This window comes from Pecten maximus, chromosome 11 (assembly GCF_902652985.1).
Source record: "Pecten maximus chromosome 11, xPecMax1.1, whole genome shotgun sequence".
In the NCBI taxonomy this organism is placed as follows: Eukaryota; Metazoa; Mollusca; class Bivalvia; order Pectinida; family Pectinidae; genus Pecten; species Pecten maximus.
The window spans coordinates 25,037,922-25,057,965 of record NC_047025.1 but is presented as its reverse complement, the minus strand read 5'-3'; the positions used below and the strand labels follow the sequence as shown (position 1 = coordinate 25,057,965).

General features: G+C 37.1%; 1 protein-coding gene across 1 annotated transcript; it reads right to left on the bottom strand.

The window, feature by feature from the left end:
- Nucleotides 1-9,931: 9,931 nt before the first annotated feature.
- On the bottom strand, nt 9,932-10,936 carry LOC117338519. Its single transcript, XM_033899875.1, has one exon. The coding sequence runs from the start codon at nt 10,934-10,936 to the stop codon at nt 9,932-9,934; it is 1,005 nt and encodes a 334-aa protein (XP_033755766.1).
- Nucleotides 10,937-20,044: the final 9,108 nt, after the last annotated feature.

Genomic DNA, 20,044 nt, shown 5'->3' with positions numbered 1-20,044 from the left:
TTAGGAGATCTGACCAAAAACTGACTCGAGCAATAAGATGAAATTATTGACTATTGATATATAAAGAATCGTGGTAATATAAGTGTGAAATTCGATAGAATCAATTCAGCATCGTGGTCCCATCTTTTAAAAGCGGATCTATAGTGAATAATAGAAAATGATTGAGAGTCAAACTGAATACTAGCCAAACCTGCCTATAAAGACCACCCAAAGGTGATGTCCGATTCTCTATGAGAACCAAACCAGCTGACATGTATGTGGCAGGTTGATAGCATTCTAAAGTTTGCATCCCTCAATTTTAATCACTTTAGTTCAGACAGACGTTAGTGAGAACCAAATCAGGTGACCGTTGTAGACAGGTTTTAAAACAGTTGACCTTTAAGGCAGGTTGATGGTATTCTAGGCTTACATCCCTCAATTTTAAACACTTCAGTACGGACTGAAGTACCGTATCATCCGTCATCATTAAAGGGCTAGTCGCTTCCTCACAGGATGCAGATAGCGTAAAAACCCAGATCTATATATAGGACCAGCAGAACCATTCTCGACAGATGTTAGATATTAAATATTGGACCAGCAGAACCATTCTCGACAGATGTTAGATATTTAATATTGGACCAGCAGAACCATTCTCGACAGATGTTAGATATTTAATAAAATACCTGTTTTAGATCGACGACAGATGTTAGAATTTAATAAAATACCTGTTTTAGATCGACCACGTATTTAACCGCCTTCTGGGGGAAAAACCGACCCAGGGGACACTCCCGGTCTTTGTTATTTTTGAGTTGCGAAATGCGATATCCTAGTTTGTTTGTGGTCTACATAATCATTTTTTTGTGATCATAATATACGATGAGTTTAAGTATGTTTCCTAACCAGGTACGTAAGACCAGTTGTGTGGTTGCTGGTCGATGGTTCAATAAGATAGCCGCTGTTTAGTCAACAAAACAATTTATCACGGTATTTTAATTAGAAGACAAATAAAATCAAATGCTGTTATGGTAAGCTTAGTTAGGGCGCAGCTCAAATCATCAGAGACTTCACGAGAAATAAGATGGTCATACACAGTGGATATCGGCTTTTAATTTCATTATAACCAATGATGTCAAATCATGTCCCGGTTTTTCAATAACCGCATGGCAGGCCAGTCGAGTACTAATGCGGCGTTCTGATGTCAGTCATAATGAATAGTATAATTTCAGTGATGTTTTTTCTTTTTATCTAATAACATTAGAATATGTCACTTCATGATGTTATTGAGAAATGAAAATATACGCCACTTCACACTACGATGATTTTGCGATTTCGGTGTTGAATGAAATGCTTTTATTTTGTGTTCGCTAAAGTTATACCGCCGCGTAAATGTGGTTTATATTTAGTTAATTGACGATTGTTTTACGAGTTTAGACCAATATAACATCGAGTCCTGTATGACCTTGCTAGTGCCACATCCTGGTCCGTATAGATAAACAAGCCTCTTGTCTGACATTGGTCGGCTCCAGTATATATATATTCTCATTCTTCCGGGTATCAAAGTCATTCTGGAGTATTGCCATCTCTGAATTAATTAAAACGAGGTGGTCGTATATAATCTACTGAAACGGATAGACATGGTTGATTTAGGGTTTCTGCCAAATTGAGATAACAAATCAGCACGGCCATTGTCACTTTGTTGGCTATATCTTTATGCGCTAAGCCCAGGGTCCATGGCTGTATAATGAGCGTAAGTTCGTACACTCGAGTGATGATACAAAAAAAAAACAAAAAAACTCACCAGCGTGTGTATCGTCACCATTGACACGGTCACGGTAATATGATAGGCCATGTTTCCTAGAATTTGTAATAATAATTTAAATCTATACTAAATTTCGTTAACTACTTCCTTTTTCACACTGTCGACTTGAGGTCCAGTCTTTGAGAAAGTTGGCATCGCCCCTCATTTCATCCTTAAGGTCTTTTTATACTGTGTTATGGGACTAAAAAATAAATTCGATGTTTTGGTATAAAAAAAAGGGGGGCGGCATATGTATTTGTTGTTTATCAACTAACTTATCTACTTCATGGATTATCTATATCTAATTCTACGCATCCAGAGAGCATCCAACTATATTGGACCATACCGTCGTTATTGTTCACTAGACCCACTGGCTGTTGGTGTTCCCTTGACGTCCGTCCTCATTAACCCTAGCTGTTGGTGTCCCCTTGACGCCCGTCCTCATTTAACCCTGGCTATTGGCGTCTCTTCGACGCCCTTCCTCATTTAACCCTGGCTATTGGCGTCTCTTTGACGCCCTTCCTCATTTTCCTCATTTCCTCATTTACCATGGTTGTTGCTGTCTCCTTGACCCTCCGTCCTTATTTAACCCTGGCTGTTGGAAGGGCGTTAAACACCTAAAACAAACTCGACCCATTGAATGATTATTTTTCTTTTTATCCTGTTTGCCACTCTATGTATGTTGACTTACGTCACTTTACGTCGACATTATTCCAAGGTGAACTAATAGAATGTTTCACTTCCTTTATAGGATAAGACGGGGAGATGTCAACTCGAGGGAAAGATTTAAACGAAACGAAACATAACAACAAAAATCGGTTGGCATGGAAACCAATGAAAAACAGAATGATGCAACCAGATTTTACTAAAAATTAAAAGCTTTTATTTTGTTACGTCGACAACACCTGTGATGTAAATTCAGGCCAAATCCAAGTAAGCTCGTGTCCTCAAAGTGAGAATTGGGGTAGTGATAATACTGTCACGTTGGACTGCGAAGGGCATGATAAAAATACCTCGAACCTCGACCAGGAATACATGTATACAGTTGTACCTTGGTTTGTTTTTTATTTTGTTAAACTTCCCGTCCACAGAAGTGGTAATTTAAGGACAATCTCCCCGTACATACTACTAGTATGTGTTTATGGGGAGGTTGCGATATGTTTGATTTGCGACTTCATAGTGCTGCCTCACTGACGTATACTACCGAAAACACTCAGCAGGTATCCCGCTCACATTATACTAATACTGGGTACCTGTATAGTCTCGGTGAGGGAATATAAGCCAAAGCCTTCCTTACAGGGACGAACACCTATATCTAAAGGTCAAAAAGTGAAGTGTTTACGGAGACATTAGGATGAACAGAGTTGTTTAGAGGAAAGATCAGATACCAAATTAAGTCGCCTCTTACGAAATATTACACCCAACCTGTAGGGCTGTACACATAATCCTTTTACACAATTTTCATCAACCTAAACGGTAATTAGAATAGACAGACTAATTTAATTCGATAAACCTTGACAGATGCCGGGGTTTGCAGATTAATCTCTAAACAATTGACGACGTTACACTGTAACATTTTCACACAACTCTAGAATCTGAACGTATAAACTTTCCTTGTTGTGGAACCCGAAGGTATACCATAAACAACAGCTATAGATATTACCATATAAGGTAACAATAAAACCCATCTTCTCTAGCCATACAGGTATAAGACGGAAGTGTATACAGACATATGGAATTTTCTGTACATATATATTAAAACAATTCAATCGATATTTTTGTCGCCGCTAAAATGTATTTTTAATAAGTTAATTATGCTTCTAACGTTTTTGCACAGATAAGAATATCAAAATCTAATAATGTTTATTGGCATATAATGCACACGGAAATTCAAGATGTCTAACACTGCCGTCGGTACTCAAACAATTCTTGCGTGAATTGAAAACAAAAGATAATTGGTTTATAGTTTAATATGTAAATAGACTCTACGCTCTGCTCTGTGGTTTAATTGTGTATAATGTAATGAATTACTGTTATGTACTGGGGGACATTTAAGTTATTAAACATTGTACTTATTACCATAGGGTCATCTTTGAATGTTTCTGGATAGGGATTGTGTATAATGCATAACCCCCTCCTCCAGAAAAAAAAAGATACATGCCCCTTTGGTTATTACAAAGAAGGATGATGTCATTCAAAATAATCTAATTCTAACTGGATGTTTTGATACAGCCCATAGATTTCCATCAATAATGTACAACTCTAATGTTTTACGTCAGAAGGAATACGTGTTTTCTACCTTATAGTGTTGTCGCTACCGTTTTATAGTCAACAGGACTCGAGTGCATCTGACGTCAGCCTTGTTGTTTACAAGTTAGCGGCTGGCAGAACCCTGCAGGCTTGACGTATATTTTGTATACAGTGATGGGAAAGTCTTAATATGTTATTACTTTGTAAATGTTCACAAATCAGTACACTATATTTCAATATTATCTAGCCCAATTAACATGATTAGAAATAATTATGGCAGAATACGATTCCATATCCGATGTATAATTCCTTGTCAAGCTAACCATGCTTAGTAATACCATATAATACACCTATTTATACGTACACGGTGTCAGTTTGTTGTTACCTGGATAAACCAGGTATCGTCAGACAGGTCATTATGTAGACTGGGTTATAAAACAGAACAAGGCCATGTGTTTTAATTATAGAACCAGTTCATGGGAGTTTTCCAGTTTCGTTTCAGTAAATACGTCCTTATTGAACGGACTGAGACCATTTTCATGAGTAAACATCAGATGACGAGGAAAATGAAAATCAAGTAAATTTTATGACTCACATACGTATATTTCAGAAATGATTTTTAGGGTAGGGGTTTCAATATTTAACTCCTACATATTTGGTACTCCACCTAGTTACGGGCGTGACCGAAATTACCAGAAAGTGACATTGTCAACAACACAGGACCTAAAACACTTCCTGACACAAGTAGAGGTTCAACGTTTAAGCAACATTTATTTAGTAATCGGTTTTTACACGTATTGTAAAAGTGAAGTCGATATTCTAGGGATTGTAAAGCCAGCATGAATAATCTTGCGCAACACTAGAGCGCAATAGTCAATCCCGTCTGGAATACCTAGGCATTAATTTCATATCTGATCAATAATTTAATTTATTGATGATCGGCGTCTTCGAAGATTTTGTCAGTTTCTCGAAAATTAACAAGGTGTACATATTAGTGGTTATAATGTAAACCCGTTAGAAATTTGTCATTCTATGAGTACAACTTACATTTTAAACCGACCTACCGAAATTCCAATACATTGTATATAACATTCACAAATCCTTCATCTACTGTTACTATTATACTGATATCACTGTAATACAGGCTAATTGATATTAAAGGCTTTAGGCCCCATCCAAAGACATTGTCATACAAAATCCTTCAAATGGTACTTGATGTTGTTTGCTTGTTGCTCCTTACTGAGAGGGATGCATGGTAATGTGCCTACGACATGACATCTCAGTACTATACCATCTGACCTGCAGTCGTATAGTGACACGATATACTCTACCTCTGGACTATACACGGTATACTCTACCTCTGGACTATACACGGTATACTCTACCACTGGACTATACACGGTATACTCTACCTCTGGACTATACACGGTATACTCTACCTCTGGACTATACACGGTATACTCTACCTCTGGACTATACACGGTATACTCTACCTCTGGACTATACACGGTATACTCTACCTCTGGACTATACACGGTATACTCTACCACTGGACTATACACGGTATACTCTTCCACTGGACTATACACGGTATACTCTACCTCTGGACTATACACGGTATACTCTACCTCTGGACTATAAACGGTATACTCTACCTCTGGACTATACACGGTATACTCTACCACTGGACTATACAGGGTATACTCTACCTCTGGACTATACAGGGTATACTCTACCACTGGACTATACACGGTATACTCTACCTCTGGACTATACAGGGTATACTCTACCACTGGACTATACACGGTATACTCTACCTCTGGACTATAGAGGGTATACTCTACCTCTGGACTATACACGGTATACTCTACCTCTGGACTATACACGGTATACTCTACCACTGGACTATACACGGTATACTCTACCTCTGGACTATAAACGGTATACTCTACCTCTGGACTATACACGGTATACTCTACCTCTGGTCTATACACGGTATACTCTACCTCTGGACTTTACACGGTATACTCTACCTCTGGACTATACACGGTATGCTCTACCACTGGACTATACACGGTATACTCTACCACTGGACTATACAGGGTATACTCTACCTCTGGACTATACAGGGTATACTCTACCACTGGACTATACACGGTATACTCTACCTCTGGACTATACAGGGTATACTCTACCACTGGACTATACACGGTATACTCTACCTCTGGACTATAGAGGGTATACTCTACCTCTGGACTATACACGGTATACTCTACCTCTGGACTATACACGGTCTACTCTACCTCTGGACTATAAACGGTATACTCTACCTCTGGACTATAAACGGTATACTCTACCTCTGGACTATACACGGTATACTCTACCACTGGTCTATAAACGGTATACTCTACCTCTGGACTATACACGGTATACTCTACCTCTGGGCTATACACGGTATACTCTACCACTTGACTATACACGGTATAGTCTACCTCTGGACTATACACGGTATACTCTACCTCGGACTAGAAACGGTATACTCTACTCTGAGACTAGCACGGTATACTCTACCACTGGTACTTAAAACGGTTATACTCTACCTCTGGACTATACACGGTATACTCTACTCTGGACTATCACGGTATACTCTACCAAGTGACTATACACGGTATAGTCTACATCTGGACTATCCACGTTCATACTCCACATATGGACTATACACAGTATACTCTACCTCGGACTATACACGGTATACTATACCTCTGGACGATACACGGTTATACTCTTACCACTTGACTATACACGGTTATACTCTACCATCTGTGGACTGATACAACGGTATACTCCTACCATCTGGACTAGTACACAGGTATACTCTACCTCTGTGACTATACACGGTATACTCTACCTTCTGCTATACACGGTATATCTACCTCTGGACTATACACGGTAATACTCTACACGGGACTATACACGGTATTACTCTACCATCTGGACTATACACGGTATATACTCTACCTCTGGACTATACACGGTATACTCTACCTCTGGACTATACACGGTATACTCTACCTCTGGACTATACACGGTATACTCTACCTCTGGACTATACACGGTATACTCTACCTCTGGACTATAAACGGTATACTCTACCTCTGGACTATAAACGGTATACTTTACCTCTGGACTATACACGGTATACTCTACCTCTGGACTATACACGGTATACTCTACCACTGGACTATACACGGTATACTCTACCTCTGGACTATAAACGGTATACTCTACCTCTGGACTATACACGGTATACTCTACCTCTGGTCTATACACGGTATACTCTACCTCTGGACTATACACGGTATACTCTACCTCTGGACTATACACGGTATACTCTACCACTGGACTATACACGGTATACTCTACCACTGGACTATACAGGGTATACTCTACCTCTGGACTATACAGGGTATACTCTACCACTGGACTATACACGGTATACTCTACCTCTGGACTATACAGGGTATACTCTACCACTGGACTATACACGGTATACTCTACCTCTGGACTATAGAGGGTATACTCTACCTCTGGACTATACACGGTATACTCTACCTCTGGACTATACACGGTCTACTCTACCTCTGGACTATAAACGGTATACTCTACCTCTGGACTATAAACGGTATACTCTACCTCTGGACTATACACGGTATACTCTACCACTGGTCTATAAACGGTATACTCTACCTCTGGACTATACACGGTATACTCTACCTCTGGGCTATACACGGTATACTCTACCACTTGACTATACACGGTATAGTCTACCTCTGGACTATACACGGTATACTCCACATCTGGACTATACACAGTATACTCTACCTCTGGACTATACACGGTATACTCTACCTCTGGACTATACACGGTATACTCTACCACTTGACTATACACGGTATAATCTACCTCTGGACTATACACGGTATACTCCACATCTGGACTATACACAGTATACTCTACCTCTGGACTATACACGGTATACTCTACCTCTGGACCAAACAGGGTCTACCACTGGACTATACACGGTATACTCTACCTCTGGACCAAACAGGGTCTACCACTGGACTATACAGGGTATACTCTATAATTAAAGCTTATGATGGGACGGCGATTTTGATTAAGTAAAAAACAATAACAATCTTAAAATTTTAATTATTCTCTCTAGAAAAAGCTTGTTGTGTATGTTTGTGAACTATACTGGGACATGTTTCATAAATTACCGAAGATGTAAAGAAATGTTCGCATTTCTGGTTGACAATACCCTAACTGAGCAAACCGCTGAAGCAAGCTCTCTTGACCGGTTTTTAAAATGGAAAGCTTCTCAGAGCTGGAAACAAAAGCATTACAGAACCAGCCCCCATCCCCCACCCCAACGTCACCTTTAGATATATTGATGGTATGATGTCTTTTAATTAGAAAATGTCTGGTTACACCGCAAATAACACCGAACCGAAGACATTACATATTCTCCCGCATCAGCGACTTACATTGATATCATATTAAACCGATAATCGTGATCCCTATTGTTAATGTTCCTGTTAGAGATGTAACACCATCCCTTCCTCCTCAACCTATTGCGGTTACATGCAGGTTATTTAGGAACTTGAGAGAAATTTTAAAAAGTTTCCCTGTCATGATCTCATGGTATTTACCCTAAACAGAGACTTATATACTAATATATTTAGTATATAGGTCTCTGCCCTAAATGATGGTTCACCTTTGTTATATTAACATCAGATAACTGTATCGACGACGTTAGATTCTTATTTTAGGCTGTGACTTTATATATCATCGGATCTAAATTCAATTATGTGACTCACATTGGATTTTTAACAAGTAAATGAAAACTCACAAACTACTTGTTGTTTCTTGTTTTTAATCCCCACTTGATGCAATCTCTTAAGATTGATCGACAAACACTGAACACTTTATGCGGTATATCCTAATGGGTGCGAGATCTACTTCCGTTTTGGCAATAAAAGAAAGTATGATTGTCACGTACCGGATAAATTATATATTAAAACCATTCGGGAATACCCAGTAAACCTGTTAATATGTAGATGGGGATAGGGTCCGGTTTATTCAAACTAAAGTGCATTAAGCATAAATGTAAAGCTTATAGGTGAAGGTTTTCTGAAATACATATTCTCGGTATTTTCGGTTAAAAATGTCATTTTCTAATACTGCAGTATTGTTGTAATCACACAACGTATATGTGGATTAAATGAATAACTGTAATTTGGGATTGACCATTTCAACTATGAGGAAACGAAATGTACTATATATTGCTCTAATATAGGTCTATCAACTCGATACCAGACCATTTGATAAACCAGGAGACTTTTCTCTCATATTAAGTTACATTTCTCTTTTTATATCTAGTAACGTGTCAGCATCTAAAAGGCTTTCCAGTCTATTTTATTCAAATACACTTACACACTACACCACAATACAATTACATCTATCAGTAGGGTTGGAAAACAAACTACACGCTTGTATTAATTCCCTTCCAGTCTTAACAGTTGATTCACTACTCCAAAAATCATTTTCGGTTGCTCTACTGTATCTAAATCAATTTGTATTGACAGGTGCTTATGTCTTCTGTACAATATACAATGTACATATATTCAAAATTTCAAAAATTATTTCTGAAACGACACAACCTATGGACTGAGAACCCAGTAAGCCTATCTTAAGCTTAAGGTTATCTGCCACACGGATTTTGCTCTACGCCGAAGAAATATACTTCATCACAATCTGGAGTCTATTAAGACCTATTTTCAAGTTGCCCTGGATTATAGCCGACTCTTCATCCTTGTAGAGTACATGTTTTGTGTGTGTTTATATCTACGCAAACAGTTTTGTTGATGCTTTCTGTAGCTTTTTCTTATTTCTGATTTTGTTGTAGCATGTTTCCTCCATGACATTGATGCTTGATCCTGTGTCTACAAGGATGTTAAGAGTCAATCCATCAACAGTTACCGCACTATTAGGTTGTTTTGATTTAACCTGGTTGATTGTCTGTATACCATAAAGATACTCGTCTGATGAACTTTCATTGCATGGTTGACTTGATTTGTCTTCTACTTGTTTGACAAGTTTTTTCGATTTGCATTTGCATACTTTCGAAAAATGATTGTACTTTTTACAAGAGTGACATACTTTCCCTTTTGCTGGACATGGCTTATCATTGTGAGGAATATTTCCTCCACAGTTTCGACATACCCGTGATGGCTTGTTTGAGTGTGTTCGGTTCTGTTTACTCCAACCGCCATTTGATTTTCTTTTTACAGCGTTCGTGTCTTCTCTCTGTGGGTAAGCACGATCAGTTTTTTCAATTTCCTGAGCTTGTAGGTGTGAAATCTCCATACTTCGGGCCATCGCTATTAACCTATGAAGATCCATGTCCTCCTGTAGCGCTCTTCTCCGAAATTTGGTTGAACTGCATCCCTGAATTATTTGTGATTTGATCTCCTTGTCACAATCAACAAATTCACAGTTTTGTCCTAGTTGTCTCAGTCTGGTGTGGAAACTGTCAATATTCTCACTGGACATTTGTCGTGTTTGGCGAAATTTGAAAACTTCAAATTCTGTGTTTTTCTTCGGCACAAAGTACTCTGTTAATCTTTCAACAGCAGTTTTATAATCGTTGCCTGTGTCGGGTAGAGTATCGAAAATGTCATTGACTTCATCTCCAGCAAAATGTAAGATAAATGCACGTTTCCTGTCTTTATCTTTGATGTTCATACCAACCAATAGGTTATCCAACCTCTTCACCCATTTTTTCCATCTGATGTCGACAGCATTTTCGTGTACAGAAAATTGCGGCAATGTTGATAATCCAGTTGCCATTTTTCGAATTTGTGATAAAACTACAAGTGTACTGCACGGTAGCTAACACTGGAAAATGTTTAGTCCATGTATTTCTTCTTCATAGCTTAATCCTCGTCGCCATTGCTATATTGCGTTTGTGTGGCCGTAATTAAATTAATGACTGACTCTGTTGTATATGCTAACTACATGTTTATTGATACATGGCTATGGTGCCTTCTGATACAGATACAGAATACAGTGTCGGTATACACCTGTATAATATCCATGATCGGGGCCTGGGCTGATAAGCCTTGACACGAGTGAAGTTAATCAAAATACAGGCCTGTATCACTCGATCCGATCTTATTACGGTCGTAATAGATAATTGAATGGACATTACACTCGGTTTCAATTGTCTTTTGTTTAGCTAATTGTTCAGTCATTGTTCCTTTGATTACTTCTGTATCTACTCTTTTCTCATTGTTGTTATGTTTTCTATTTCCTCGATTCCTGATCTGACTTTTTCATTTCCGCACGTTCTGTTTTGGTATCTCCTGGGTTTCTGATCTGACATTTCTTTTGCGCATGTTCTGTTTTGGTATCTCCTAGGTTCCTGATCTGACTTTTTCATTTCCGCACGTTCTGTTTTGGTATCTCCTAGGTTCCTGATCTGACTTTTTCATTTCCGCACGTTCTGTTTTGGTATCTCCTGGGTTTCTGATCTGACTTTTTCATTTCCGCACGTTCTGTTTTGGTATCTCCTGGGTTTCTGATCTGACCTTTCCTTTGCGCACGTTCTATTTTGATATCTCCTGGTTCATGATATGAATTCTCCTCTCCGCACGTTCAGTGTTGTATTTAGCTCTGTTTAGGGGTTTTCTCGTTGTTTTCCATGTATGTTGATGTTGTTATATTTTATTCACCGGTATCGATGGTGAAATATATTTTGTAAATGCGAGTTGTGATATTTGTCTCAGAAAAACTGGTATGTCCACGTGAAATATTTGCTGAGGCGGTGTTTCTTGTCCTTGTGATATATTTGGTCGATGTGAGTTGATATGATGCATTTCTGTAAGTCCTTGTACATCTTAGTATTATGGGAATGTTGCGGTTTTTTGTTTGTGAAATGCAAATCTAATGAGTTATAGCAGTTTTTGCAGAAGTTATAAGTGAAGTTTCACTCGACAGTCGACAGACAACTAATTAGTTGTTCTAATCAGTTCATATCAAATCTTTAAAAAAAAAAAAAAAGTAGAATCTATTACATTTTCAGCCAATTAATTATACATTATGTATACAGATGAATCATCTGGTCATGTTGTTTGTATTCAATTTCATAAATAAAAATGCACATAACCCATCACACAGCTAATCCCTTGGCCACAGAGTAACATAAGGTAACGTTATTATATAAGGGTACTGGGTGTACTTATATCGACTCAAGGTAACTACAGACAATGGTCTACCTGTGAGATAAAGGACAGGTAACTACAGACAATGGTCTACCGTGTGAGATAAAGGACACAGGTAACCTCCCACGAAGTTAGGGAAAACCAGCGCCAGGTCATACAACTCCGTGTTATCGGCCGTATATAGAAAATCTAAATCTAGCTCCAGGCATGATAAATATTGGAACACACACCCGGGATGACATCAGGAACATTAGATTAGTGAGCCGCGATCTCGTGATAGTGATGGTGTAAAGGTATTGATTAAGATTCATACAACAAGTCATGTCACCGATGAAACTACAATGTACATGTATTGTGTAATGTAAATTTTGTATCTATACTGCTTAAAATAGATTAATGTATTTATATCCGGAAGTCAATATTGTATAAATTTATTTTGTTTAAGGCTCATTAGATTAAAGAGCGTTATGATCTCCATACATAATGCTTCACAGTAACATTTCATGCGATAAAGTTCATTGTATCTGATGTACTTACACGCAATAACGTTTAATTTGTAATAATATCGATAAAGCTATACTAAAATTAGCAAAGGAACATAATGTGAGCATATTCTTATATAACTATAATTTAGTGTGAAATTATATTTTGGAATTGGAACTGTTGTCACAATTTATTGATTGTAATCATTGTTGTCATTGTATTTTGGAGTCCGGTATAGAGGTCAGATGACCCTGTACTGGTAATAAATTTAACTTAATATTCAAATTCCCTACAAGTAAGGCTTTTTGAAAGGATGTGAGTATAAAGTGTACTCTGTATTTATGAGTACGAAGAAGGATGATATGGGTCTAAAGTGAAGAAGGATGATATAGGTCTAAAGTGAAGAAGGGCGATATGGGACCGGTCTAAAGTGATCACGGGAGGCGACCAAAACAACCTCGATAAAGAACAAATGTCAAAAGAACGTTAAGTACATGTGAGCATAATTTGAACAGTGTCCCTAGTTAAATTATCCAATACCCTTAAATATGAAATTGATTAAAATTGTTTAAATCGTTTGATTAATGTCATCTTCTTAAAAAGTCCGCCAACGTTCCTGTGACAATTGATTTTTTTTTTTTTTATTATTTTTAATTAAGTGCATGTGTAGGCAGTTTAACTGTCATTACACCTATTGTGGGTGGCTCAATGATTGTGTGGCCATGTATCGTGCATTCATATACTTATGAATAGATTTGTTATTAGATGTGTTCGTGTTATACAGAGTAACCATACACAGTAGAGTGGAGTGACTCGGTAACTATCGCATGACCACATCCAGTCGATATTCTATTCAGTTCAATAACTGGTTCCGGAATTTCCATGTTGACATTTAAATGTGTCCCGTTTCGGGTTCATACAAAGCACACTGTGCACGTTCAGACACACAATGTCGTTAGACCTGTTACAAGGCCTGGTTTGTCTTGAATAGAGCGGTTTTGGGGAAACCCTCGACCTAGATATAAGGTCACCATAGATACCAACCCGGATGACCTAGATAGGGGAAAGCCTGTACAATGTATGACGTTGGGGGATCCCCGACCCATTGTGTGTTGTACGGTTATATCTATTTTAAATATTGCTCTTTCCAATCACGGAAGTGCTAGAGTTAAAAACAACGAATAAAACTAAACACGCGGGGAATTTATCATAAAGTGAGTACAATACTAGTAATTGTTAGTAGGCCTATATCCTACCCTTCCGTGTTATATTCAAATTTTACCATCTTTAAACCGATTTTTTGTTCGAAATATCACATCCTTTTTGTCATTCTCTTGTACCTCAGACTGTTGACAATAACTGCATGATGTTTAAAGGAGTGTGAGAACGTTTACATCGATCGTATGGTGTTTTGATTGTACATAATATGTTATACCTCTCAAGGCACATTCTACTTAATATCTGTCACCAGAGAACATGTACGCATTTTCTAGACTCCACAACAGGTATTAGACCTCGAGCTGTTTCCCTTCTGCATGCATCGGTTGGGAAAACCAAATTACTGTCGACAATCTCAGGCTGTAACCTGTCCGTGTTAGCGCCCAGGTTCCTCCTGAATGCGGCACATATAACTAAAAAAAACTGCTGTATCTCAAAATAGCTATTATTACAAAGATTACGTCACCAAATATCCTACTTTTCGTTTCTTGTTTTAAACATTTCTTTATGAATTCCAATTCGAATTTAATCAATGAGGCTATGGATGAGTAGGGGGTCCCTTACTTGTCTGCATGCACATGTAACCGTCACATAAACGACGTACAAAATGTCCTCAATGTAAGTATGCAGGTATCGACTATTGCGACAAAATATCTATTTTTCACGCTAACACATTACAGTATGCAGTTTTTGGATGTATGCCAGGTTATATGTACCACTCGCACGATGAACAGACTGGTAAATATACTTGTGTTTATTATCAAATTCCATCCTCACATTTCCACCGCCCATTCAGATTATTGTTTACTGTCTAATAGTGTCTTGGGGTCCATAAGGAAATGCAATTCCATTTTGGAATGAGTACAGAAAGGTCCTTAATACATCATTTCCCTCTTCAAACGACCTAACTGTATCAAGGGCGAAGGGACCCAGACAGACATTTTGATGAGAAGCCAGTGTTTAGCACAGTGTGCCATTTGTCAAGGGAATAATACATTTTAATTTTGAATAAATCAAGGTGCTTTCTGTCTTGCAAGGGCACTATAAAAATGAAATATGGGATAATAATGTAAATATGTGAAACATATTTTACATCAAACAATAGTGCTAACTAAGATTGGCTAATTCTACAGGCCTTCATTATAATAAATATATGCATGATAGATCACCCATCTACCAATACCACGTTTCTATAACAAACATTTAAAACTCTACCAATCAGGAGTTTATAATTACATACAGTGTAAAAGACAACCTGTTTGTATAACTATCAATTTAAGTATTCCCCATGAATAGTAGTTATTATATAACACCAATAAAACCTGCCTTAAGGACCACCCATCTGTGCTCAGAATTGTGGGAGTTGGATGACTACTAGTAGTTTGTCCATTATCAGTATGTGGCCGGGTGGGGTGTCCTGCTGGATGTCTTTGGTAGTCTGCTTTAGTGAGGTAGCACTATAAAGTCGACATTAGTTTCGCACTATCGTGTAATATGTGATAATAAAGATGATTTGATGGTTCAGGGTTTTATTTCATTATTACGTTGTATCCCCTGCAAACTCCAAATACAATGAACGTGATTAAAACAGAACAAAATATATATGCATGATTTCTTTCTGAAAAAATGAAATAATATTACATTCGAATTCTTTGTTACGGAAAGACGGAAATATGTACTAGTATACAGATCAAATCTTTAAAGTGCATTTCTAAGTAGAAATGTCATGTTCTCCGAAATTTAAATTCAAGAGATTTAAATATACTAATAACATAATGAAACGACACACATTTGGAAATCCCACATAGGTAGCACACCACAGTAAGACAGCCTGGCCATGGGCAATTTTTTTGTTAAGCAAATAACTCCTGTATTATGATATGTATAAAAAATGAAAAAATAAATGTACACTATAATTGGTATATCCAGTATGAAGTAGTACATACAGGCTTCACATTTATTAAAACAAAAATCAATAAATTGGTTCCGGATTTTAAATATCCGGATTTTCCGAACGTGTGTTTACACAGGAAATTTAGTTTGGCCTACAGCGCAAAATGGAAGCCCACAGAAAAGGTAAGATCGCGGAAAAACTTAATTTACAACATATGTCCAAACAAGATTAATTCTGTCTTTGGGATAGAGATATTTAATTTTAAATAGGTTTCAGAAAAAAAATTGTGTAGAGAATTGTGCCATTTTGGGTCAAATATCATAATATTTTGCAATTTTTGAGAATTTTTTAAGCTGTTACCATGGTATTCACAGCTCTAAAAATCACAGAAAATATCAGTTTACCTATCCTTCAGAGCTCTATTAAAATTGCAAATGTTGTACAGATTTCAAATATATATACTTTATTAGAGGTTATATGTAAGGTTAACTGGCAATGTTTACATATCTAAAGCATGTGCCATATTTTGCAGAATTTGGCATTTTTACTGTACACTGCTACCATAAGGGGTGGTCCAGCAGTTTGCGATATCGTGATAAGGGGATTTACACCGCCGATTTGCTAGACTTCTCTGTCGCTAATCGATCACGGATAATAATGCTACTGCCCCTGTATAATAAAGATAAAGATAAAATATGTTTAATCAATACTTTTCGAGTATTTCTAATACAAGAGTTTAAGCCTTATCTAAGTCACTGCTGGAATAATGAATGGAAATTGATGTTAATTTTACCTGTTTTTGTCCATCTGTCATTGGCATTATTTGTAAATCAAAATGAAATATCATTATCAAACAACCCCTTCTAGCCTTCATCAAGTAACTCATGTCTGCAGCTGTGAGCCATACTTCCTGTATTACGAGAATGGCGGTCAGTTTATGGCATACACTTCCTTATTCGTATGTATATATACAATATATATACAAATTTACATACATTTGTAATTGTTTTATAGCGTCTATTCTTTGTGAACATTCTAATATATTGGACTGAATTTGTTTTGTTTACAATTGAGTTATTTCTGTGACAGTTGTTGAATGCCGGTCCGAGGAATGGTCGACATCTTGCTTTTATCAGAACGTATTGTCATTCTTTATGCGACCTGTTGTTTGTCGTGTTCGTTGCACGTTAACATTAACTTTAAGGTACATGTCCACACTTCTGACGTAAAATCTCCGTTCAGATTTATTTTACCTGTAAACCCAGGGCTTCTTCCGAAGCGACTACGGTCATCACACCTGGCAGTATATGCCCAGGGCTACTGAGACTACACTCTCAGTGAATCCCATTGTAACACCGTCATGCTTGACCGCAGACACCATAATGGCTTCCAAACAGGTTTTGCAGGTGAGGTACTGCATTGGGTATTTAACGAAACTGAAACACGTTGTTACGTAAGATTCCATTGAAAATGTATATTGTACCCGCAATGGACCCCAGGTTACCTTGCACTTTTACAATCCAAGGACATACCATCTGTGTATTTCACCTATACATTGCCCAATATTAGCAAATCCAATGGCAAGATTTATTTTCTTTCAAAAAAATCCAGAGTCACTTCTGGAACTAGCATCACTATAAAAATAAAGCAATTTGTCCGAAAGGTACTGCTATCAATATGTTACCTGAGTATTGATTATTAATACCAAAAAATCATTGACACATGTACATATTGTATCCCCTCTGAAGTGGTCTGTTGTTACATAGGGTAGGTGAGTTTGCAACACTAAAAGTGAAAATCTAAAATGTATTTTTTAGAATTCAAGCATAGGAGTACCTTTGTAAATGCCATATGGTTATCCATAGAAAAGTATTAATTTCGTACCTGTTACCTGTTTTGAGATAGATTTTTTAAAGTTTCTACTTATCCTCGCAGTAAACGAGCCAACAATTTGGTTTATTAGGAAGAGTTGGCATGCCTTTGTGAAAACAAGAGTGTTCCATTTTCAAAAGAAACACAGGTAAAACCATAGCTAATCTCGCAAACACCCTGGTGTTTATACAAACTATTTCAATAGCAAATAATATCTACTGGAGGTCTCGTTGACAGCAGCTCGGCCGTCATTTTGGGGATTTGAACGAATAACGCATACTGCCGGGTCACCTGATATTAATGTTATGATACAATGAACTCTGTATATATTGACTGAACTTGTCCTATAGAATATCATTAGACAGTAAACGATCAGATTTGTAAGTGTTACATTTGCCCATTTTAATGCATGATATATCTTTAACTTGGTGTTTGTAAATAACCACTTTGTTATAAAAAAGGATATTCAGAGATCATTTGGAAATAATTTAAGATCTGAATGTAATTGACATGTCACGATTAGGTAATTGATATGGGGTGTTTCTAGTTCTATTAAGATCTTTCCTTGATAAAATATTCACAGCAATAAACCACACCCTACCAGAGAGAGAATACTGTCCCTGATGTGTATACTAACTAATAGTGTGTGATGATAGTTGTGGTCGTAGTCTGTATCTATTATTAATCTGATTTTTTTTTTAAATATATGTATATGTATGGGTATTTGTACAGTCTGCAATATATGAACATACAGTTGTTTGATTGGTTGAAGTGTATGTTATTGTACACGATTTGTGTATAAAGGTACATAAAATCATATTTCCGGACGGTAAACAACCTCTTTTTACACTACGCGTATGTGAATCATAGCATATGTGGTCGTAGGGTATTAATTGATTGTAAGCAAAATCAATTAGCAAATTATGAACGGAAATTTTCACATCAATTTTCTTTTCATAGTTATAATTTCGTTTCGTTTCCTAAGACTGCAAATTACAAAAAGTAAAATGTCAATCAAATGGAAACTATTCTAAAACTAACTGTTTCTTTTTATATAAAAGCGTCAATCAGAGAATTTATGATGAAATTTTAGTATTTATATAGACAGATCACCCATGGCAACGTCTAAAATAGCTGAGGCATTTTCCCGACATTCTCGTGATCCAGACAATAACGAAACCACGCACATTGGGGAATTCCATGTTTTGCATGAGGAGTGGTCATCAAAGTTCTCGTAAACATTTATATCTCGTTTACAGATACATGTACTATACTACTGTCAACAGGATTATACTCTTCCGTTTGAAATTGGATAAGGAATGCCCTCGTACCAATTTCCTTCTTAAATATTTCTATGGTGGCATCATTATTTTAATAACATAAATTCATTAACGTCATACCTACCATCATCCCAAGTCATACCTACCATCATCCCAAGTCATACCTACCATCATCCCAAGTCATACCTACCATCATCCCAAGTCATATCTACCATCATCCCAAGTCATACCTACCATCATCCCAAGTCATACCTACCATCATCCCAAGTCATATCTACCATCATCCCAAGTCATACCTACCATCATCCCAAGCACACCGTTTGGCACTAGCTTTTAGAACGTTGTTAAGGAATTAATCAAAAGGTAAAGGATAATAGATTAGAAATATTTAAAAAATAATATAATAAAATTGATAATGAGGTAATGTCTTTATTGTGATTTTGTGAAGTAAACAAGTCAACAACGATATATTCTCTGACGATTGTAACCGCTTCAATAGTAATCAGTCTCAGTAGTGCTATGTCAATGGATGGACAATTTAAGTTCAGTAGTTTTGTTATATGAGATTTATTAATGAAATTTATCATTGATGAGGTTTGTTGTAGACGTGCTAGTTCAGGTGCTGTGATCAGTTAGTTTAAGACTTGCTAGTTCAGTAGTTGTGAATGTTGTTTAAGACTTGCTAGTTCAGTAGTTGTGAATGTTGTTTAAGACTTGCTAGTTCAGTAGTTGTGAATGTTGTTTAAGACTTGCTATTTCAGTAGTTGTGAATGTTGTTTAAGACTTGCTAGTTCAGTAGTTGTGAATGTTGTTTAAGACTTGCTAGTTCAGTAGTTGTGAATGTTGTTTAAGACTTGCTAGTTCAGTAGTTGTGAAAGTTGTTTAAGACTTGTTAGTTCAGTAGTTGTGATCACTTTTGTTTAAGACTTGTTAGTTAAGGGGTTGTGGTAGTTGGTTGAAGACTTGTTGGTTAAGGGGTTGTGATAGT